Source organism: Lathyrus oleraceus, chromosome 6, assembly GCF_024323335.1.
Source record: "Lathyrus oleraceus cultivar Zhongwan6 chromosome 6, CAAS_Psat_ZW6_1.0, whole genome shotgun sequence".
Lineage (NCBI taxonomy): Eukaryota > Viridiplantae > Streptophyta > Magnoliopsida > Fabales > Fabaceae > Lathyrus > Lathyrus oleraceus.
In genome coordinates, this window is record NC_066584.1 from 292,428,009 (window position 1) to 292,452,590 (window position 24,582).

The window sequence follows — 24,582 nt, forward strand, 5'->3', positions numbered from 1 at the left end:
ATTAGTTTGAAGTTCTAAACAACCTCTGGTTTTACAAACTTCTCACCTAATCACTACCCTTGGAATTTCTATCTAAGACTCTCCTAGATATGAGACCATTCTCACTTCTCTTAAATCACACAACAATTATAACAACTTCTACAATAAACAGAATCCACTCTTGCTTAAAAGCTCATGATTGATTCACAATTACAACTCAAAAATTCAGTCCAATTCAAGCATCTAAGTGATACGAGAATGACTCACAAATAACAATGAACAAACTAAACCCTAAGATAGACTACCTTATACGCAACTTCGTTATCTTCTTAGGTTTAGAGTCGTCCTTTTAAGTAGCCCTAGAATAGCACGGGCTTCAGGCTAAATAATTAGCAGATCAAATCAAATCATACTACTGCACAATCTTCTGCAGAATAAAATAAAATAAAATCTAATCTAATGTTTTCTTAAATGTTTTGACATCATTTCTTAGGAAACAAGACACAGCTGGAACCGATCTTTGAGCTTCTAAAATAAGCATTTGAACCACATAATGCGTGAATCAAATCATCAAAGAATCTTCACTAATCTCACGCTAAAAAACAAATCTTCCAAGAATGTAAAACCATAACACACCACGATGTCGTACAGGCATATCAAGACATCTTGTCCAACATCTTGGTATTTCACTTGTTTTAACAAAATGCTGCTAATCACAAAACAAACAACCTAATATAATTAACAAAACTTAGTTCGTTGTATAAAACTATGTATTGGTGGGTTGATTTTATTGAACGAATGTTTAGATCGTGCTCTAGCGGTTAAGAGTTACTTTTGCTCGCAATTGGAGGCTTTAAGCGTTTTTTGTATCTTGGTAGAACAAACTAAACAATATTCTTTTTGAAAGGCTTTTGATCGCGTAGGGAGAGAAATAGTTTGATGTGTTGAGAATGTTTTTAGGTGGATAACGATTGCTCGAATGGTCGAGCTAGACAACTCGTATCCAAACAATCGAGAAAAAGAATAGTAGACACTTGATTGTTCCTTTTTCACCCAATTACTTGTGAAAGAGTTAGATATGATTAGAGTATTTTGAATGGAAGACAAATACTCGAAATGTCGAGTTATACACCTTCTATCTAAGTATTCAGGGAAAATAATAGTAGACACTAGACCGTCACTTTTTCATCTGATTTATTATGAAAATGGGATCGCTTAAGATTTGATTATGAAAGAAGTTTGAGATTAATCGTGTTGAGAGTTTTAAGCGGATGAATATTTCTCGGATGGTCGAGCTAGATTGCTCGTATCCAAATAATCGGGGAACTGAATGGTATATATTAGGTCGTTCCTTTTTCATCCTTTGCGAAAAATATTGGGTGTTTTATTTTGATTTAGAAAATACACTTGATACTAATCGATGTTTAGTTTGCGTTAATTCAAAATTAATTGGAAAAAACAAGTTTGAAAATACCACTTGACGTTGGATCAAGGGTTTTAAATATTGAATAAAATTCATTTTAATCATTATTGATTTATTTAATTAATTAAAATAATTAACAAATAAATAAAATAAAATAAAAAAGCATTTTAATAAAGGGGTGCAATAGAGGAATGTGGGTTATGGTACTAGTAAAAATTAAAACAAAAAAATGGCCCAATGTCCAACACAAATAAAAACAATTAAAAAAAGCTTAATAGAAAATAAAAGAGTCTGGTGTGCAAATAGTAAAGAGCCCAAGGGTCCAACAGGCTTTGAGGGAATCAAATGATGTTTACTCAACCTCAGCTTGTTTATCTAAGCACCTCAAGATCAAAGGGTGATAAGAGGAGGGCACGTGATATGATCCAAGGTGAACACACACAGGGCTCGGTCAACAAGGGAGAAAGTCAAAGATCCAAGGGTCCTTAGGTCCCTCACATGTCATTGAGGTGAAGGATTAAAGAGATATGAAATTGAGGGAGCCAGTCACGTGTGGCTCAAACCTTATTCTCTTTCTCTTACTTGTACACTCCCTTTCTCTTATTCTCTGCGCACAATCGCCCCACAAACAAACAAATCATAAATCCATTATCGGAGAAAGGATTGAACACAATGATTCATATGAACACCACAATGGTGTTCATAGGCCAAAACCCAAAACCCCCAAAGAATGTCCAAATCCAAAAATAAATCAAATACACCCTAGCCTAAACAGTCTCATGAACATAATTCCTCAATCAATTTGGTCAAACAAATAACAAATCCCTAGATCAACACAATATAAAAAAAAACCTTGGTCTAAAACTCAAAGTCAACAATCCACATCATAAGAATCATGCAATTAAACATGTATCAAGCATGGAGCAACAAAAAAACATGAAGAAGTGCAAGAAAAAACTAGGAAGAAGATCTCACAGGAGCTTTGAAACTCCGGTGAGGGTGACCAACCTCCGGTACACGTTTGCTACTTCTCTATGTCTCCTTTTCTAATTTTTGTGATCTCCTCCGTCTTCTACTACCTCTTTTCCTACGTGTACTCCAACGATGGTGTCTCTTAGGTCCAATGATATTTGTGGCTTGGCTCAACTAGCTCAGGTTCAGATGATGAACCTGAGTAATTTTAGTATGAGAGCTTTAGAGTGAGGTTGAGGGATGAATTAAGGCATAGGTTTAGTAGTTTTTTTTTTGCATCCCATTAGAGAGGATATTGGTGATGGTTTTATAGTGGAATTGAGTGAGAAAAAGATAGGGAAAAGATGAATTGGTTAGATGATTTTGGAGGGATTTTTTAGTGCATTTCGTGTGAACTAATTAGGGGAAGGGTTGAGATGAATTAGGATTGAGAAAGTTGTTAGGATTTGTGTTAATTGGTATATATGAGAGCCTGTTATTTGATGGAGGTTGAATGATGTTATTATGTGGTGACACTTGCTCACGCGTTGCACTTTACCTGAAGCTTGTTTGATTACTTGAATTTTGCTCAATTATTTTAATTCAATTGGTGTATTGTATGCTATGTGTGTATGTCATGTATGTTGAATGTTAATGATGCTATAAGTGTTTGCAGTCACGCGTTAAACACCTTGCTTGCAATTTATTTTACTTTCTTTGATTAATTTTGTTTTAATTCATTACAATTGTTATGTATGTATGCTATTAAGATGATAAAATGATGGATCCACACAAGCTTTATTGTCTTGAATTTTATCTTTGGTTTTTAATTTCTATTTTATGGGGATGTATTATGGATGATTGGTGCCCATGTATACTTTGAACCCTTGTGTGCTTGCACTGCTTTGAATTTTCATTTGTATGTGGATGTTACTCATGTTGGAATGATGTGGTAAGTGGACATGGTGAATTCTTTCGTTTGTTTTGGTTTGTACATGATGCAAGGTAAGTGGTAATGGCATGAGGATGAATATGATGGTGTGTGAAATGATGCAAAGATGATGGTGATGATGGTAGCATCAAGGGAGAAATCGTGTGGGCCTCCATCAAGCTTGGACTTGTCCTTTCTTTTGTTTTTCTTTTTCAATTTTTTTTTGTATTTTACTTAAAAATGATGTAATGTATGTACTATGTACTAAAAATATAATGAAAATGACATATTTGTACACTCAAAATCACCTCAAATTGAATTTGAGTACATGAAATTTGTTTTAGAAAATGTTCATTTATGCATAAAATGTGAAGTATACAAGGTGACATAAGAAATGCAAGGCACTAAAATGTAAAAAATGTATGATTCTAATGAAGCTATAATGATCTTAATGTAATCATAAATCAAATACACAAACCTTGTCCATATGAAAACCTTATCACAAAGAAAAAATAGTAGTCTTAATGAACTTCCAATTTCCTCTTAAGATAAAATTGACAAGTACAGTGAAATCATGAATGACAATGGTCAAGGGTCAAATGACTTATTATGAATGCAATGTGAATATAAATGAGACATGAATGAAACTAGTATTTTTGATGATGATGCAATGCAATGCACTACGAGACCTTGATTAGATCATTCCTAAGTTCCAACTAGACCAAACCTAAAAAATGTAAAAGATGTAAAATACACAATAAGTTAAAGAATAAATAGGTGGTGGGACAAAATTGGGGTAGGATAACTGCAATATAAAAAGAGTTTTAAAAAATTACTATTAGATAACTTACCATTAAGTTTTTCAGTTACCAAAATATAGATCATTGGATAACTTAACAACAAATTTTCTGGTACACAAATTCTCTTCATCGGATTATATTTTACAAAGTTATTCGGTACATTAAAAAAATACAAACCAGATAACTACTTAATTAGCTCTTATGTAAAAAAAAAAAATCGGATAACATAACTTCAAGTTAATCGATAAACAGAAAAAATATATCGGGTGACATTTTTGGAAGTTATTCGAAACATATTTATTAGGGTATGAATTCCTTCAAATTTTCGAAAAACTTGAATGAATAGTAAAATATAAAATGATAAAACTTTCTCATTCATAGTTGGGAAGTCTATCTCAATGAGTAACTAAAAATTGAAATATTTTTAAAATAAATATAATATAATAAGATAATAATTAAATATTATTAAACATATGTTAAATATTTCTTTCTATGATAATATATTATTAATTATAGTTTTATTTCAATATTCATTTTTTTTCGTCTGAATTTCATTAATTAGTTTACCGATGTGATCATAACATATTCATAACAAGTTTTGTGTTATTAAAAGAAACTTCTTAATCGGTCTAACAAATCCTAATTTTAAAAGAAAATAAATTACCTAAAGTAAAAAGTTGGAATTTAGTTGTCTTATTATAAAAAAAATAACAAAATTTATCATCACACAACACATATCTTTAGTTTTAAACGATAAAATAACAATAATGAAATGATAATAAATACCAACATTAATTCATCTTGTTCCATTAATCTACTCCTCTTTCTCCTTTTCTTTCTTCTCTTTGAGTGTATTTCTTATTTTGTAAAAACATGACGAGCGTTTCATCGACTCGTAATATTGTTGGTATTATAGGTTTGTTCTTCTTCATCTACTACTCTTTTTATATTGATAAAAAATTCAAGCATACAAAATAATTTAATATTTTGTTCCTCTAATTTTTCTTTTGTTTTGAAATTCCAATGCAGGAAATGTTATCGCCTTTGGTTTGTTCTTATCACCATCGTAAATGAATTCTCTTTCTTTGTTTATTATATTGTTTTGTGTAAGTTTGTTCATTGTTGAGTACTATTTGAAATGATAAAAAATTATTTGAATGAATTGCAGTCCAACTTTCTATAAAATTATAAAGAAAAAAGATGTGGAGGAGTACAAGTCTGATCCATACATAGCAACAATGTTGAATTGTGCGTTTTGGATGTTTTATGGATTGCCTTTTGTGCATCCAAATAGCATTTTAGTTGTTACCATCAATGCTGTAGGGCTTGTTTTAGAGTTCGTCTATCTTACCATATTTTATATTTATGGCAACAATAAAGAAAGGGTATGTATAACTTCGCTTTGAATGTCTTATTATTTAGTTTACAAAAATATATTGATTAAACTAGTATTAAGAGTTGGTAAGATTTATGCTAATACAATTGCTCATCATTACTGATCACTACTTTTGTTTCTTTAATTTCAGAAAAAGTTGCTTCTTTTTCTTCTCACTGGGACTATTTTTTTGGTTTTCATTGTTCTTATAACAATGTTGGCATTACATAATACTACCGAAAGAACTCTAGTGGTTGGTATTATATGTGATATCTTTAACATAATGATGTACATTTCTCCTCTTACTGTTATGGTAAGTAATTCCTATCTCATTAACTGAAGTTTATTTAAATAATTTAAAATTTTTGTATCTAATAAAAATGTAAATTATGTTTCTTTAAATAATTTTCCCATAATTTCAAATTTATATTAAATATCACTATAGAGATATTTTTTATTGGTATTTTGGAAAATAATATTTAATATATTTAAATAATAAGATGGGATAGAATTTAGTTAATTAATAAAAGATATAAACAAAATTATTATTTGTGTATCATTTAACTTATAATTCTTGTTGTCATTTTGTTACATGTAATGAACAGGCAAAGGTTATTAAAACAAAGAGTGTGAAATATATGCCATTTTCACTCTCTATGGCTAGCTTTCTTAATGCATTGTGTTGGACAACATATGCCTTACTCCACCCCTTTGACATTTATATTTTGGTAATATTATATATATATATATATATATATATATATATATATATATATATATATATATATATATATATATATATATATATATATATTATATATATATATATATATATATATATATATATATTTGTGAGTTATAATTTAGTTTAATTGAGAGATTTTTAATTATTTTGTTGTTGATTAATATACATTTGAATTAATCTTACAGATCAGCAATAGTGTCGGAGTAATATCTGGACTTGTTCAACTCATACTATATGCTTATATTCGTTGCAAGGGAGAAAATAATAATGACGATGGTGATAATGTTTCAATTCTAGATGGAGACTACTATCTTATAAGTGATTAAAACTATTATCATCACACAAATGCATGATGACACATATTACTCCAAATTTGCTAGTGGAGACTAGCTTTTGTAGGTGTAGTGCTTTGAAGAACACCCATAACTTATATTAAAATTATAATGTATAAATACTTCAAAAATATAATCAATCAAACGATATATTTCACAAATTTATCTTTTATCTTTTATTTGTGTTTTTCTTAATTTAGTAGCTTACAAAAGAAACATAATTAATGGTCTTTAAAAGAATTATATAATCATTGACCAAAATATTTTTCAAGAGAAAAATCTATTAACCGATTCTTCAGCTAACATTCAAGTTTCACAATAATTGAATAATATTAGTGTAAGATAATTTGATATTGGATATGGATTTCTATATTTAAAAATTAATTTAATCAAAATTAGTGAAATTAAATATGGATTTCTATACATGGACATCCATTTATTTTTTAAGAAAATGATTTATATACTATGCTTTTCCTCCACCACCCCTGAACGAAGCCACAACCCAATTTTCTGCTAGATTGAAATTATTTTCCTGCATTGGAACATCAAGTGAGCATTATTTTTCTCTTGGCTAAAACAAAACAGACAAACCCTGTCTTGTGCAGAACTGAGAACTCCTATTCTTAATATAGGCCGTGAGAATATATCCTCTCGTTCCTGATTTGGAGCTCTATCTTCTAGTGGGCTAAGTTGTTGGATTTCCTTAGCATATAGATGGATATCTTTATTTTCCTCCTATTTTCCAAGTTAGATGATAACCTGAACAAATTAGGAAACATGATTGCTAATGGATTATGACCAATCCATCCACCCCTACTAGAAACCTTTTTTTGCATCATTAGTAGTTAAATTTTGAATATCACTCTCCAATATGACTTTTATATTTGACATTGCCATATACTTTTTCCACCAAAACATATGGTAGTATGCCAATACACAACTTTTTCGGCCTTGCTTCCTTCTTGTCACCGTCATGATTTAACTATTTGCCTCCTCTATGATAGAGATAGACCTAGATATAGAGGGGGTGAATAGATCCCAAGTAAAAATTTATTGAAAATTTTGATTTAGAAAAATTTATGGCGATGAAGTAAGATTCAAATATTTCTCGGATAAAAAATTATCTAACTGAATCTACTATTGAATAACTCAGATATGCGTAAAGGTGTCAATGGTATGATAATAATCCACAAGTTGATTAATAACACTTTAAACAACAAATTAAATACTTCACTATAATAAATGTTTATCTCCAATGATAACAACACACAAAAAACTAGTTGAAACAATTTGTCGCACATTTTGCGTGCGATCAACAAAGTTTGGATATTAGTATAGTTTTTGTAGTTCTTAGAAATCCAATCACTACCAAATGGTATGTGATTACTACAATCACTACCAAGATCATTATGGAAGTCAAATCGCCATCAACAAAGAAGGAATTGCAGTATTTACTAGGAATGATCAACTTCTTAAGGAGGTTCATCTTGAATTTAAGTGGCAAGACTCAAATTTTCTCTCATCTGCTTCGATTAAAGATGGAAGGTTTCGAATGGGGGCAAGCGCAACAGGAAGCTTTCAAAAAGATCAAAGACTATCTTGTTCCCCCTCAAATTCTGTCACCTTCCTGTAGGAATAAAAGTATGAGGTTATACATTTCTGCGTCTGATGTAACTTTAGGGAGCATGCTTGCTCAAGAGGATGAAAATGGTGTCGAAAGGGCCATTTACTACCTTAATCGAGTCCTAAATGATGCAGAAACTAGATATAGTATGATCAAAAAGTTGTGTCTATGTCTGCATTTCTCTTGTACAAAGTTGAAGCATTATATAAATCTGGTTGATGTGTATGTGTCATCTCACTTTGATATTCTTAAACACATGCTATCTAAGCCAATTTTGCACAGTCGAATTGGAAAATGGGCACTTGCTTTGATTGAGTATTCCCTAATTTATATGAATTTAAAGGCTATAAAGGGGAAGGTGGTTCCAGTCTTTATAATCGACCACTCTATAGTCGAAAACTCCCAAAACTATCTAGAGCTTAAGCCGTGGAAATTATATTTCGATGGTTCTAGTCACAGAGATGGAACATGTGTTAGAGTGTTAATTATTTCTCCTAATAGAATTCCAACAAAAAAATTCAAGTATAATATCGAAGGTATTTGCTCGAACAATGAGGTTGAATACGAGGCTTTGATAGCCGAACTTGAAATCCTGTTGGAATTGGGGGCAACTAGAGTCGAAATAATGGGTGACTCTGAGTTAGTTATAAAGAAAATAACAAAGGAGTACAAATGTGTCAAAGAAACCTAATAATGTACTTTGTAATAGCAAATAGACTATTACGAAGGTTCGAAGTGATGAGTATTAAACACATTCCTCGACTTAAGAACCAAGAGGCAAATGACTTGGCTCAAATTGCTTATGGGTATAAAATTTTGAAGGAAGAATTGGAAGATGCAATCGAAGTCCAGGGGAGAGTTATGTCGACTAAATTCTCTCCGACAGATTTGGAAGCAACTAAGCTAGGTTATGCAGATGTAGAGAACTTCGAGATATTGGTCATAAACAGTTTTGACATATGAAGATTGGAGAAACACCATAGTAGAGTACTTAGAAAATCCAACAACATCTGCATAGCGAAAGGTTAGGTATCATTCTCTGAGTTATACCCTTATAGGGAATGAATTATTCAAAAAGACACTTGAAGGAGTCTTACTTAAATACCTAGTGAGTCTGAGGAGTACTTAGTTCTTTCTAATGTCCATAGTGAGGAATGTGGAAAGCATCAAGTAGATCACAAGATGAAGTGGCTTTTGTTTCGACAAGGGATGTATTGACCTACTATGCTGAAAGATTGTATTGAATTCTCCAAAGGATGCTAGGAATGCCAGATACATGCAGGTATCCAACACGTTCCTGCAAGTTAATTGAACTCTATTGTGAAGCCTTGGCCTTTCAGAGGTTGGGCGTTAGATCTAGTTGGAGATATTCGACCAGCATCTTCGAAAAGTCAAAGATACACCCTAGTGGGCATCAATTACTTTACTAAGTGGATTGAGGCCATACCTTTGGTGAGTGTTGATCGAGAAGCAGTAATTGAGTTTATACAAAGGCACATAATTTATAGGTTTAGGACCCCAGAGACCATCACAACTAATCAAGGATCCATTTTCACTGGTCGAAAGGTCCAAGACTTTTCTAAGGAAGTAGGATTCAAGCTGCTAACATCTACGCCTTATTATGCTAAAGCAAATGGTCAAGTAGAAGCAGCAAATAAGGTAGTAATTTGAATCATAAAGAAACATGTGGGGAAAAAGCCAAGGAATTGGCACAAGTCATTGGACCAGATTTTGTGGGTCTGTCGAACTTCCCCTAAAGAGGCCACAAATGCTACGTCGTTTTGATTGACTTATGGGCATGATGCAGTGCTACCAGTCGAAATCTATCTCCAATCAACTAGAATTCAAAAGCAAAACGAAATCCCATCTGAAGCCTATTGGAACATGATGTTGGACGAACTACTTGATTTAGACGAAGAAAGGCTGAATGCCTTAGAATTATTGGAAAGGCGGAAAAAGGGGGTAGAAAAATCATACAACAGAAAGGTTAAGATCAAGTCATTTTCGACTGGAGACTTAGTGTGAAAAGTTATTTCACCTATGGATCGAAAGGATAGGGCATTGGGTAAACGGTCCCCAAAGTGGGAAGGCCCTTTTTCCAAATTATCCAAGTTATTTCTAATGGTGCATATGAAATAGAGGAGTTAGTTGAGGATCGAAGAATCCTTAGAGTAAATGAGAAATATTTGAAAAAATATAGGCCTGTGCTTCGGGAGGCTAAAGTATTAACTGAATAATTCATGTGCAAAATCAAAATCAAAATGGTAATTAAGATAGAATGCCAAAATGGCTTAAGTCATTACAGAGTGCCAAAAATGGCTAAAGTCAATGCACCATAAATTCAACAATCAAAGCATAAAGTTCAATGACTATAACAAGATGATTAGAAGGGAAAACCAACCTTCATGCGCTCATACTTCAACTTCGAAATCCCTAAGCGATGTTCGAACACAGAGTTGTTGGATGCCAGAGTGTTAATCTCTTTCTCCAGAGTTTGGGCTTGTTCGACGTGGCGTATCCCCACCTGGAATTCCTTGTCAAGCTACTTGAGGCCAACCTTTAGAATCTCCTATTTGAGCTCTTTAGCTTTCTTGATGTTGGTCAGTAGGGCCTTGATTTGTTCTTCCCAGACGGCGATGTTGTTTTCACAACTTTCGATTTCTTTCTTATTTTTTTCGAACTTGTTTCCAACTCAGCAACTCTGGTGGTGGATTCAGTAGTAGACTCTCACTCAACCATCTATGCTTCTGTTTTGCGCTAAATTTTAGTCGAAGCATCCTTGATGCGATGGAGGTCTGCATTAATTTGATCAATCAATAGCCCAAGTTCCATGATGATGTCTAGAGCTTCTGGAGAGGTGTTTAGGATATCGACTCGCTTCATAAGGTCCTTGATCCAAAAGAAAGCAGAAGGATCGTTCTTTAAGACTTGAAGCAGGTCAACATCAAAAGCTTTCTCTTTGATAATCTTTAGCAGATTATCAACAAACTCGCTCTTAGATCGACCACCAGACACGGTTGAGGAGCTGATGCATTTTTCATTCGAACTACCTTTGGCGCTTATGATTGCCTTTAGGTAGTCTATTGGCTTACTCCATTTTAATTTTTCTAGAGAAAGAGAAGCAGTATTACCAATCGAAAGTGCGTTCAATTTTTTGGCAGCGCCAGAGGTTTGGACAACCTCGGGCATTCCACCTGATTTTTCCTCATCATCTACGTCATTCTCTTCGTCACCCTCTTCTTGTTTGTTTTGATCATCAATTTGAGGGATGTCGAACATAGAACGATCTCCATCTCGTAGTTCCTCATCATCTGAGACATCTTTAGCTTGGTCAAGAATGTTTGGCGGAGTATCATTCGATTTTTCTTGGACATCTTCCTCCGCCTTTGGCATATTCGTGTCTTCATGGACTTTGATGGTGGGATGTTCTTCTTCTTCTCGATCGGAGTCGCTGGTTTGAGAATGTTGAGTGGTGGTTTCTGGTGGCGAAGATTCCCTTAGTTCTTCAGCAGGTTTGCTAACCTCCCCCATAGATCCCTTTGTTGAATCCTTAGTGGACGTAGGATGATACGAAGGAGTGCTAGCAAGATGATGAGACAAAGTGCTGGTAGGATGGTACGAAGGGTCATTGCTGCTCACAGGAATAACTTCTTTGGCACTTGATTGCCCAATACCTCCCGCGCCACCCTAAAAAGGCAGTTAAGCCATGGTGAGTATTCAAATGAGAAAGAATGAAATAAATGATAAAAATTAAGATGAGATTCTTTTACCTTAGAACCTTCAGCTCCGAGGTTGGAGTTATCAGTCTCAAGCCTTTCATGAGTAGTCTTAGCAAGTACCTTTGGGATAACATGTTTTTTGGTTGGAACCTTGGTGACAACAACCTTTGGTTGAGAAGTGGAATCAGAGGTCTTCGCCTTTTTCTTCTTATTTTGGTCTTATTTGGAGGTATCTGGCGAAATATTACCATCATCTGATTCGACTGCTGGGACATGTGGTTCCTTGAGTTTTCGTTTTTTCAGTGTTGTTAGTGGCTTTCGACTTGCCTGAAAAGAAATATCTTAAATATTAAAATGCGAAGATAATGTACCAAGGAAAATAATAACAATGTGCGAAATATAACTTTATTGTTGTCGTTGTTGTTTCCGTGGGTGCTTCTTCTTCCTCTTCGAATGCATCTTTTGTGGTAGTGGTTTTCTTTGTAGGACCATTTTATGTTGGTTTCCTTTCGACGGCTGAAAAGGAAAAAATAAGCCAGAACAATTATCACAAATAAAAAGTGGAATCGGGGAACTGTTGGGTGAACAAGTTAAATAAAAAAACGTCTCATTCCATAACTTTATATATTGGAGACTCAATGCGAAGCTCTTCAAGGAAAATATGAAGGTGTCCTTTGAAACTGTCCAACCACCTGCTTCTCCAGCTTTTGATAGTCTTGTCGAAGATTTTTCACAAAATCCCCATACATGAATCAGTCTGGAAACGGAGGGCTGAAGGCCACACCGAAATCAGCAGATGGTAGTCGAGGGAATTTTAGTTTGTGAAGTGTGAAAGAAAATTCATACCTGTGTTCTGGTTTGACATACAGATGCAGTTTTAAATTAGGGAGTTTCTTCATAAATTTTTCTTTCAAAGTAGCTGTTGCTTCATGGATGGTTCGAATAAGATTATCAGGTCTATATGAAGTTTCAAAGTAATTTTGGAATGCTTGGATTCCCTTGATGTGAGTCGACATACCTTTCTTGGTCCTTTCATGTACATAAGTAAACACATTTGTTAGATGTTACGTAAAAGTTGCCACGTCAAACATCTCTATGGAGTAATAATTCTTCCACCAGTTATCATATTCTTAAGTACAAAAGAATGATGGATTAATGGAGACAGGGGTAAATTGTGCAATGTCAGAATATTTCTCCATTTCTTCCATACATTAAACTTCAGAGTGGAGCATGCTGTAGAGGATGACAACATTTTTCTTGGAGAAAAATGGTTTGGGTAAGATCTGATTAAGACCAAACTGTCGAGAAACCAAATTTGGTTGATAAATGAGAAGAGTGAATCGGTTCTTCGACGATCTGAGTCTTGTAGGGATTAGTTTGGGTGTGAGGAATGTATCCCATATGGCCAGAGATTCTGCCTCCTGGTCTTTCGAAGGAGGGGGAAATTTTCTATTAAACCACTATGGACCATGAATCTTATTAGTGAAGGGGGCCATAGAAGAGGTGAAGTGGTAACGATTGACGTACATCATCACATATTCAGTGAAGGTCTTCTACAGGCTAAACCCTTCGTCATTTGGAGTCAATTGGGTGAGGCGTGTTCCTATGACCCTCATGTTTTTAATTTTGTCAGCTTCTTCATTAATAGGGCTGCGATTTGGCAGTGATATTTTGAAAGTGGCATTGAACCACAGTTGAAGTAACCAGTAGGGGCCAAAAAGTATAAGATTCGACCCAGGTTGGAATATTTTGAGGGTGTCGACACCTTCCCCTAAAGATTCATAGAGACAACCTAGGATCATCTGGATAAGGAAAAGCTCATGCCTAACATGTAACTGGTTCGCCATAGGAAAATATTTCTTTGCCACTTTTAGAGATTTTGAATAGAAAACACACCTAGATAGCCAGAGTGCAAGAAATGCAATATGTTCTACATCAGAGACTTCCTCAGTATCTTTCTTATGATAATCTGTGATGTAGTTTGTGAAAGTGGCTCGACTACCATCAAAGACAATAGTGTCTTCAACCATGAAATTGGGGTCATAGGTTTCCCCCGTTGGTCGAAGACCGATGATTGTAGCTACATCGAAGAGTGCGGGGGTCATCATCCTACAAGGAAGATGGAAAGTGTCATGAGTACTATCCCAAAAATATAAGGAGGCTATTAACATAGCTTGGCTATATCCAGGACCAACCTTCGAGAATTGAATCATGTCGAAGATCCCCATATCCTTCCAAACTTGGGATTTCTTTTTCTCTGCTTTAGCTAGACAAGCCAAGTAGTCTTTGGGATCTTTGAACAGAGGGAAAAAGCGAAATACCCTAAAGTTATTCATATAATGTAGGTTTATAGGGTTTTTTGTAGGCTCAGTCGAACATGTGGTTTGTTTCACTGTGACCTCAGTATTAACCCAGGTTTTCTTTTTACTAGTTATGGGTTTATTACAATGGTATGTTGGAAAAGATTCTTTCAGTTTTGCAGGATTAATATTCACATCTGGTAAAGGACCTAAAATTGCATGATTTTTACCGGAGATATAAATGGGGATTAGTACCTGAGATTGGTAAATACAACATTTTTCCTCTTCAAGAGGAGGTTCTGGGATATATTGTTGGTTTCCTACTATCGTTGGCCCAATGATCTTGTGAATTGGAGCAAGAACTGATTGTTTCTTGGAGTCTTTGTAGCTTTTTGCTGTTGACGCCATTGATGGAGATTTTTTGAAGAAAATATGGGTTTGAAATTGAGAGAGATGAAGAGGTTTTCTTACTTGGGAGTGTGAGAAATTCAGAAGAGTGAAGGAATGGAAAAGAAGTAAAAAAGGATTATTTATAGTGAGTGAAGAAGAAACGTTTCATTTCAAGCATTAATGGTTGATGATGATCGTGGGACACGTGTTCAATTGAAGGAAGATTGAGTGGATGGTAGCAGTTGGCGTGGCCCACGATCTCCTAGGAAATAGGAACGTGATAATTAAAGTGGATTGTGCGCATGTCCTTATGATACGTTTTGAGAAGGTCATGATAACCATGACGTCATAGAAGTACAAGATGTTGTTGCATCGAATCATTCTCAAAAAAATGCTTTTTTCTTCATTAAGTCAAAAACGACATTTTTGGGGGGAAATTTGTTAGCTGGAAATTTGACGCTAACGAAATGTTTGAGATGAACTAGAAAGGCCAAGGGAAAATATTCTTAAAAGAATACGTGAAATTGATTCTTTCGACAGAAATAGTTTTGGTCGAAGGAACCTCTTGCGTAGAGGGAAATGCTGGTTTAGGACTTAGAAATATTTTTGGGTTCAAACTGTAATTCGGCATAAGCATTTCTATTAGGGTTATCTTTGACGAGGAATGAATTCAAATAAGGCTCACAACTGTTTTTTGGCCTTATCCAATTCTTTAGGAAAACACGTGGAAAGTTGTAGATAATGAAGTGCATGCATACGAAAACGTGTCATCTTTTGGAGAAGAGACTGTTTGTTTCAGTTATTTTGAATTAGTATAAATAAGAGTCTTAGTGTTTAGGACTCCAGGTGTTCCATCTTATACAAAAATCTCAAATTTACTCTAAGTATCTGTGTGTGTTAAGAAACGAGTTGCTGAGAATGTACGTGTGATCATCATATTGTTGTCTTTTCATAAAATCATTTACATTTTTTTCCATTTATCTTTATTACAAGTCTAATGTAAAGCCTTCTTTATACCGTTTATGTGTGATCATCATATTGTTGTCTTTTCATAAAACCATTTACATTTTTTCCATTTATCTTTATTACAAGTCTAATTTAAAGCCTTCTTTATACCGTTTCTTTATATTTTTGCATGTTTACTCTTAAACTTCGAACGTTGCTTTCAAACCAATAACATTGTCAAAATGTTCATTTTTTACAAAACATAGATTAACAATAGCACATGTCCTAGGATCAATCTAGTCGATCATGTGAGTAACAAAATTATTTCTTTGGAAGACTAGCGCTTGTTTACCAAATTCAACGATAAACAAGACGAAACTAGGAACGTTGAGAGCTTGGATGCATGTATGAGAAATGAAAAATGTTTGACCAAAACGAAGATAATAAGTCGACCTATGAAGTCATGTGCCGACCTATCAAGGTTATGTGTCGGCACATACTAAAGTGAATAGTAAAAGAATTCAAAAATTCATTTTATAGGTCGACCTATCCACGGATGTGTCGATACATCCTAAAACATTTTTGACAAACACAAAGCTTCAATTTATATGTCGACCTATACGACCATATGTCGACGCATTATGGATAAAACTTGACAAAAATCACACTTATGACTTATGAAATGATTTTTGATGACTCATATTGACTTATGCATGACTAATGAGTAAGAGGCTTATGCATATGCAATGATTTGATGGTTTGAAATCAATTAACATATAAACAAAAAGTAAGCACGAGATGAAAAAAGATATATATCAAGTATGATCACATTTAGTATAAAGTCACTATAAATATATGAAATGAAACACACACTGGTACATTGAAATTTTTGGAAGTGAACAAATATTACACATATCATACACATACTACATCATATACCTTTGAAAAATAAACAGGTAAAAGAAATACTCACTTACCAAATAAGAAAAAAAGATTGAAACGATATAACCTCATTGTACGGAAGACGGAGGATGCACAAGCATTCCACGAGAAACTTTTGAATGAAAGTTGAAATGAACGCAACAAGTGCCACAAACACAAACAGAATCAAAACGCTCTTACCACTTTTCTCTTTGTACAAGTATTTGAGAGTGCTATTAATAATATACCCAAGAGTCTCATTGACTTGGTGATCATTCTAATACTTGGACTTTCAATATTGTTCGATTATGATAATCATCTTGCTCCTTCTCGCGTTTTCCATCTTAGATTGGTTAATCCCTAATTTTATGAACTTGAGTATGTCTTGTCGAAGATAACATACATCATTAAGAACAATATATTTTCCGACACTTCTAGGATAGAAAAATTAGTAATAATCAATACACTTTTACCAATTAAAAGAACATTAAGCATTAACCTCTTTAGTAACACATTATATCTACCTTGTCACCAAGTCAAGAAATAGAGAAGTGTTACAAGCATTGTGTCTTTAGCTTCCATGAACGAGATCACATACTCTCTTCATAGTGTAAAGACATTTATCCTGCAAGATCAACTACTAGTTCTAGGTACCTAATCTTAATTGGGTCCTTGATGATTAGTGAAACCTTGGTTGCATTTAGGAAACCATTGATGAGTGCCTTTGGGGACCAAGAGTCTCCTAAAGTTACACTTTGCAATGGTATGACCCTTCATGCAACAATAATGGCAATAAACATTGTGAGAATATGCTCTTTTTCTATTTGAAATCTTTTCAACATAGTTATACCTTCTGTAAGGATTATGGGAAGGCATAACATATTTTGAAGTGTCAATAGCAAAAGTGACTTTGGGTTGCAAAGCCTGGTTCAACTTGGCTTTAAGATCTCTTGATTCTTCTTTCCAAATATGATAAGTATCACACCCAAACCATAGGGTTCTATTATCATCACATTTATCTTTTAAAATATCTAACATAGATTTCCTTATAGCTTCCATATTCTTTTCATTTTCTAACATTTTAGCTTGCAAATGAGAGAAAACTCTTTTGTTTGAAGAAAGCTTTTTTAAAGCTTCTATGGCTTGTCTTTGTAGATTTTCAAAAGATTCTTAAAATTGAGAATAAGATAAGTCATGAGTATATTTAGGATTAGAGTGACTTACATTCTATTTTTTACTTTGTTGGCCATATAACACATCTTTGTCGATTTGTCGCTTGAGCTAGAACTTTCTTCACTTGAAGAACCATTTTCGCTTTCCCAAGCAACATAAGCCCTTGTCATACCCCAAAGTTTGCCTGTAAATTTTTATGATAAATTGATTCATGCATGTGTAGCACCTCAAATTTGCCCAAGGAATAAAGGTCCAGCGCACAGGTTACCAAATCCAGAAGATGACCTGAACTGTCATGCTCGCTAGGCGAGCAAACTCTTCGCTAGGCGAAGCCCACGCTTCATTCCTCGCTCCAGCGAGTCTTGACAAATTTGCTACTGGAATGCTCGCTACCTGCTCGCTAGATGCTCGCCTAGCGAGTAAATGCTAGCTATGCTTTTGTCCAAGTCTGAGAGTGTTTGCTAGAGCCTCGCTGAGTGCTCGCCTAGCGAACCCTTCGCTATCTAACTCGCCTAGCGAGCTTACGGATATGCCAAAGGATTTTGGGCCTGAATTGCCTCCATTCTGAGCCCACCAAGCTACAAAAATCAGGTTATAAATTCTAAAACTTCATTTGAAAAAGGGGAGAGAAAGAGAGGAGACGAGAGGAACAACCGAGAAAACCCTAGAAGCTAACTAAGAGAATTCAGAGCAGCCTCCAGATACCCTGAAGGGAACTAATCTACATAAAGATCACCTCCACCAACTCTATCTCGTATAAACCCTAAGATTGCTCTGCAAACCCAACGGTGCAATTAAGTTTCATTCGATCCCTCCAATCAGGTTTGCCCTATTCCCACTACTCTATGCTCCCAATTTGAAATTTCTAAATGTATGAGGCATTATGGTTGAATTTGGAAGAGTGGGTATCATTAGGTTTTGCATGTGGGTTTAGATGTGCATGAATGTGCGAAACAATACCTTGAGTGTTTAATCACGTCGCTTCTGTAATGGATGCCATAGGGTTTGGATTTCTGAAATAAGACTGTTATTAGGGAAGAAACCAGAACCCGTAAGCGTTCGCTAGCACCTCGCTAAGCGAACATGTAGCGAGGGTTCGCCAAGTCTTCGCTAGGCGAGGCAGTAGCGAACATGACAGTAGTCGATTTTTCTGTTTGCTCTCTAATCTGTTCTATGCTTGTTTGACATGTTTTCTATTGCATTTGCGCGCTGTTTGCCTGACCCTATTGTCGCTATGATTCTTTTGTTTGGTGCAACTCTTAATTGCACCCCATCTTGTTATTCTAACCTGTTTGTTGAGTTTTTGTGAGGGCTCACATGACTCTGGAAGAGATAGCTTGCTTGGCATTCCACTTTATTTGTGGGATACCGTTGTGGAGATTTATTCTGATTACTTGGCTGATTACATTGCCTTCGAATATATGACCTTGGCCCTCTCTTTGTTGCCTTACAATATTACGGTCATGTCCCGCGAATGTGGGGATACCCTCAGCAAAGACCCTTTCGATTAAATCATCATCATCCCTAAACAGATAAGTCATAGTCCCTTCGATCAAAAGGTCAATGTCCCTACAAGATAAATCATAGTCCCTCGAATGTTGCCTTCGAATATATGACCTTGTCCCTCGAACGTTGCCTTCGAATATATGACTTTGTCCCTCGATGACCCTTCGTTGTAGCCTAAGATTAAATGATGATCGTCCCTTCGAATGCTAAGGTATCCTTACAAATGTTGCCTTCAATGACCAATCGACGACCCCACGATGTCCCTTTACATCCAAAGGATAAAACTACTTACTTCTCAATAGTAAGGACAGTTTTACCCTCCTAAGGATAGGAAATACCTATAAAGACCTTGGTTAGGTATAACTCTTAAATGCTTGCTCACAGCTTAAAATACTTTTCACACCTCACACTTTTCAAAACATCTTTTAGAAAATCACCACTTGGTATACATTCGCACCAGAATCATCGTCGAGTTATATTTTTCTAAACATCTTTCAAAATCAAACGAGATAAATACTTTGTATACATTCGTACAAGAATTATTACAAAGTTAAACTCTCCTTTCAAAATATTTTCTAAACACACCACATTTCTCAAACACTTTCTCAAACAAGGAAAACATAAGTGAGTTAAGCAATTAAGAGCCCATGGATAACCATGGATACAAAGGGTGCTAACACCTTCCCTTTGTATAATGTACCTCCCGAACTCAAAATCTAATCAAGTTATTTCATGTTCTTTTCCGCCTTTCCTTATTGGATAAAAGAAAAGTCGGTGGCGACTCTTGCTGTCCGCAACATTGCTTTTCAAAGCAAAAACACAAAGTCAGTTCACCGTATCACAAAACTGGCGACTCTGCTGGGGAATCTTAAAAAGAGAGGTTACCTTAAAGATAAGATCACTTATGTTTTCGAATTGTTTCTTTGTTTGATTTACTTTTAAGGGATTGTTTGGGTATTCTATGCTTGAGTGAAAGATCCTACACCCGGATCTAGTGTACCTTAGGTAAGTAGCAAGAGATCATCGTGACTGTCCGGCGTATACTGGAATGGTTAAAATGATGGCTACGGTTAATGTGACACTTTGGATGTCCTGATGTTCCTCATGTTTACTTGAGGAAAAATTTGGCGTCTGCATGGTGTCATCATAGCATTAACCAGACCTTTAGAACCCTAATTGACTCATCCTAGCCATTAGAAAGTAGTGAGATAACTGACTTCGGTTCCGACTGGGGTTGGTTGATACTCGATACTACACTCTTTGAGATTGGACTTTAGGGAAATTTTGGTCAACCGCTTGGTGTTGCACTGAAGTGGACTTAAGGAAAGGTCAATGATTTGAGATCCTTCTAGAACCTGGTTACTATTCTAGGACAGGTTGAACCAACCAAACTTCAGTGGGGAGGGTATTTACCTATGGAACGCATGCAAGCCTTAAAACCTAGGAATGATTGTGGTGTGACTTGTTTGTGCTTGTTACTTACTTGACATCATAACATCATAACATCATAACCTCATAACATCATGACATCATGGCATTGTACTAACCATTTCGAGGACTTAGGGATTTAACTTTGCTCTGTTTTGTAAGGCTATGACTTCCAGGAAGACCATCCGGATCAATTTTGTAGCGACCTCTCCTCAACTCAAGGATTTAGTGTCAGATCTTCCCGATCATGCCCAGTTCATCAAGAAACATGGTTATCTCCTCAATTTAGTTACCACCGGTTTCAAGGAAGATATGATGAGAGTTCTATTCCAGTTCTTCGATCCTAAACATCATTGCTTCACCTTCCCAGATTATCAGTTGGTACCCACATTAGAAGAATTTTCCAGGTTACTTGGGATACCTATCCTTGATCAAACACCTTTCAGTGGTTTAGAAAAGATTCCGAGGTCTGAAGAGGTTGCTGCGGTTTTACACATGACAAAGTCCGACATTGAAACTAATTGGGTAACAAGAAGTGGAGTTAAGGGTTTACTTGCCAAATTTCTGATAAATAAGGCCCGAGAATTCCTAAAAGCTATGAATGTCCACGCTTTCGAAGATGTTCTAGCATTACTAATCTATGGGTTGGTGTTATTTCCTAATCCGGATCAATTCATAGACATGAATGCTGTTAAGATATTTCTCACTCATGACCCTGTGCCCACCTTGCTTGGAGACATTTTGCATTCCCTTCACACTCGTACTATGAAAAGGCAAGGGACTCTCATGTGCTGCGTACCTTTATTATCTAGGTGGTTTATTTCGCACCTTCCTCAATCAGTCTTGAAGAATAAGCAAAATTTGAAATGGTCTCAAAGGATAATGTCGCTCTCCCATTCAGACATCCATTGGTGTCCCCAACCCAAAGAAAATGTTATCATCATTGACCGTTATGGAAAATTCTCTAACGTACCACTCCTGGGGATAAGAGGAGGTATTACTTATAATCCTGTTTTAGCCCTATGTCAGTTTGGTTATGCTCGAAGAGATGGTCCACATGAAATAATTATCCAAGGCACTGTGTTTGACTATGACAACGATTCTCAAGGTCTCCGTCAAAGGTTTGTACGAGCTTGAGGCATGGTGAAAAGAAGTACTTTAGGACAGAAAAAGTCTATTCCTATGGAACCTTATCTCAGATGGGTACGCGCCAGAGCTCGTGAGCTTATCATGCCATATCTTGTAATCGGACCTCTGATTGTTGAACCAAAAGTTGAAGGAGGTACCCCTCAGATCATTCCTTATCCAGATATGCCTACCAATGTTGAAGAATTGAAGAAATCTTGGATCCAGTTGAGAGAGGAAAGGGATACTTTTGAAGCTCAGTTTTGTGCTGAAAGGAAGAAAGTATTAGAGCTCACCAGCCAGCTTAAGGAGGAACGAAGTCTCAATGAATATCTCCGCCCAAAAAGAAGTCGTCCCTGGGAGACTTAAGCTTTCATTTTTTTTTCTTTCTTGTAATGAACATTGATTAAAGAAATTATTAATAAAAGTTCCCCTTTTTGGTGGTTTACGCAAAGTTAAATTCCAAAAGTCCTTGAAAACATTTCATACATTGCATAGCATAACATAACATTGCATAACAGGTACTCTAAAGGATCAATGTTCTCACAGTCTTCCTCTCAAACCGAAAAATGGCCCTCGAACAAACTGTCAAGGATCTCCAGGCTCAGAATGCTCAATTCCAGGAGATGATCTTGAACTTATCCAAGGGGCAGGAGGAACTGAAGACTCTATTGCTCGAGAAGAAGAAAGACAAGAAATCTATAAGTTGCATTAACCCGGGAAGAAGGTTTAAAGGACAGGCTTCAGGAGTCAAGATTGGAATTCCGAAGGATAAAGAAGATGAGACAGAAAATGATTCGGAAGATGAGAATGCTGATCCCTTCAACCCTGAGGACGACTATGAAAAATATGAAAATGAACAGTACTCTCCGAAAGATGATATGTATAAGTTGCTGGAAGAACGTATGCTAGCTATGGAGGGTCAGAAGGCGCCCGGTCTAGATTTCGAAAGCTTAGGTCTGGTCTTTGATGTGGTTATTCCTCGCAAATTCAAGGTCCCCGCTTTCACTAAGTATGATGGTGCGTCTTGTCCTCAGATGCATCTGAGAGCTTATGTGAGAAAGATTCAGCCGTATACCACTGATAGGAATTTATGGATCCATTTCTTCCAAGAGAGTCTGTCTGGCACACAGTTAGAATGGTATTATCAGCTCGAGAGCTCTAACATCCACACCTGGACTGATTTAGCGACAACTTTCTAAAAGCACTACTAGTATAATTCTGAATTAGCGCCTACTCGGCTACAGCTGTAGAATATGACTATGGGCTCTAAAGAAAGCTTCAAAGAATATGCTCAAAAATAGAGAGATTTGGCTGGCAGAGTCAAACCCCCTATGACTGATCGAGAATTAGTGGACATGTTCATGGGTACACTTACTGGCCCGTTCTACAGCCATCTATTGGGAAGTTCCTCCTCGGGTTTCACTGAACTTATATTGACGGGTGAACATGTTGAAAGCGGCATTCAAAGTGGAAAGATACAGGCGGCTACCTCTGCAAGCACCAAAAAGTCCTATCAGGGGAAGAATGAATCAAATGCTGTGTACGGTCAAAGGGGTCATAACAAGAAAAATCTTGACCATACTGTTGGAGCAGTTACGATTGCAGCACTGCCATCTCAAAACTTCCAACACAGACAAGACAGGCCAAGAAGGCAGTTTACCAAGATCAATATGACTTTAGCACAAGCACTGCAGGGTATGCTAAAAGCAAATTTAATTACCCTCAGAGATCCTCCTGCAAATCCCAACACTACTTCTCCTCGTTATAATCCCAATTCCAGGTGTGCATATCACTCCGATAGCCCCGGGCATGATACAAACGATTGTTGGTTGTTGAAGAATAAGATTCAGGATATGATCGACGCTGGAGAAATTGAATTTGATCCTCCGGAGACTCCTAATGTCATCACTGCTCCTATGCCTAATCATGACAAGACTGTTAATGTTGTAGAAGATGCTGATAGCGATTGTGACTTGGATGGCTGGATTTTCCCAACGATTGGTGACAGACTCAATAATTGGAAGGCTGAAGACACTATCCCGATTTCCTTTAGTCAGGAGTAATTGCTATTGCTTATTTTAGTGTTTCAAAATTTGTAATTTTTTTATTATGACCAATTGAACTTCTTAAAGCATTGTGTCTATGCCCGGGGCACAATAGCTAATTTGTTAAGGGTTTTTTCATTTTCATAAGCATATTCACATTCAATAAATTAATGGACTTTTTGCATTCAAATATTGCGCTCTTTATCTTTCCTGTCATCTTTCAAATAAGCTATGTTTTCTTACACACACTCACGTAACAAATTGCAGATCCATATCCACCCTGGATCCTGTTGATAATAATTCTTCTATTGTTAATTATGGCTTTAAAAATCCGATCTACCAAGCCGAGGATGGAAGTGAGGAAGATTGCAAAGTACCTGGAGATCTTGCCAGACTGTTACTGCAAGAAGAAAAGACTATACAGCCGCATGAGGAATCAACTGAAATTGTAAATCTGGGTACTGAAGTAGACAAGAAAGAAGTCAAAATAGGAGCAGGCTTGGAAAACAGTGTCAAAGAAAGATTGATTCAGATGTTACATGACTATGTAGAGATTTTTGCTTGGTCTTATGAAGACATGCCAGGACTGGATACTGATATAGTAGTACATCATTTGCCGATGAAGGAAGATTGTCATCCTATTAAGCAAAAGGTTCGTCGCATGCGTCCTGAAATGTCTGAGAAAATCAAAGCCGAGGTTATGAAACAATTTAATGCAGGTTTTCTAGCTGTTACTTCTTATCCTCAATGGGTTGCTAATGTGGTACCAGTGCCAAAGAAGGATGGTAAGGTGCGAATGTGTGTAGATTACAGAGATTTGAATAAAGAAAGTCCCAAAGATGACTTTCCACTTCCGCACATTGATGT

The 24,582-nt window shown here is 35.8% G+C and overlaps 1 protein-coding gene across 1 annotated transcript; it reads left to right on the forward strand.

Moving 5' to 3' along the window:
* The first annotated feature begins 4,957 nt into the window (after positions 1-4,957).
* On the forward strand, positions 4,958-6,530 carry LOC127095272 (bidirectional sugar transporter SWEET7b-like). The gene is made up of 6 exons (XM_051033985.1): positions 4,958-5,000; positions 5,114-5,150; positions 5,253-5,469; positions 5,611-5,772; positions 6,065-6,187; positions 6,390-6,530. The coding sequence occupies exons 1-6, from the start codon at positions 4,958-4,960 to the stop codon at positions 6,528-6,530; spliced, it is 723 nt and encodes a 240-aa protein (XP_050889942.1).
* Positions 6,531-24,582: the final 18,052 nt, after the last annotated feature.

Bases quoted from the DNA above. Each gene is read 5' to 3' on its own strand.
- LOC127095272 (XM_051033985.1), top strand. From the start codon at position 4,958: ATGACGAGCGTTTCATCGACTCGTAATATTGTTGGTATTATAG. The intron at 5,151-5,252 runs GTAAATGAATTC...AATGAATTGCAG, and splicing joins GGTTTGTTCTTATCACCATC to TCCAACTTTCTATAAAATTA. The intron at 5,470-5,610 runs GTATGTATAACT...CTTTAATTTCAG, and splicing joins ATGGCAACAATAAAGAAAGG to AAAAAGTTGCTTCTTTTTCT.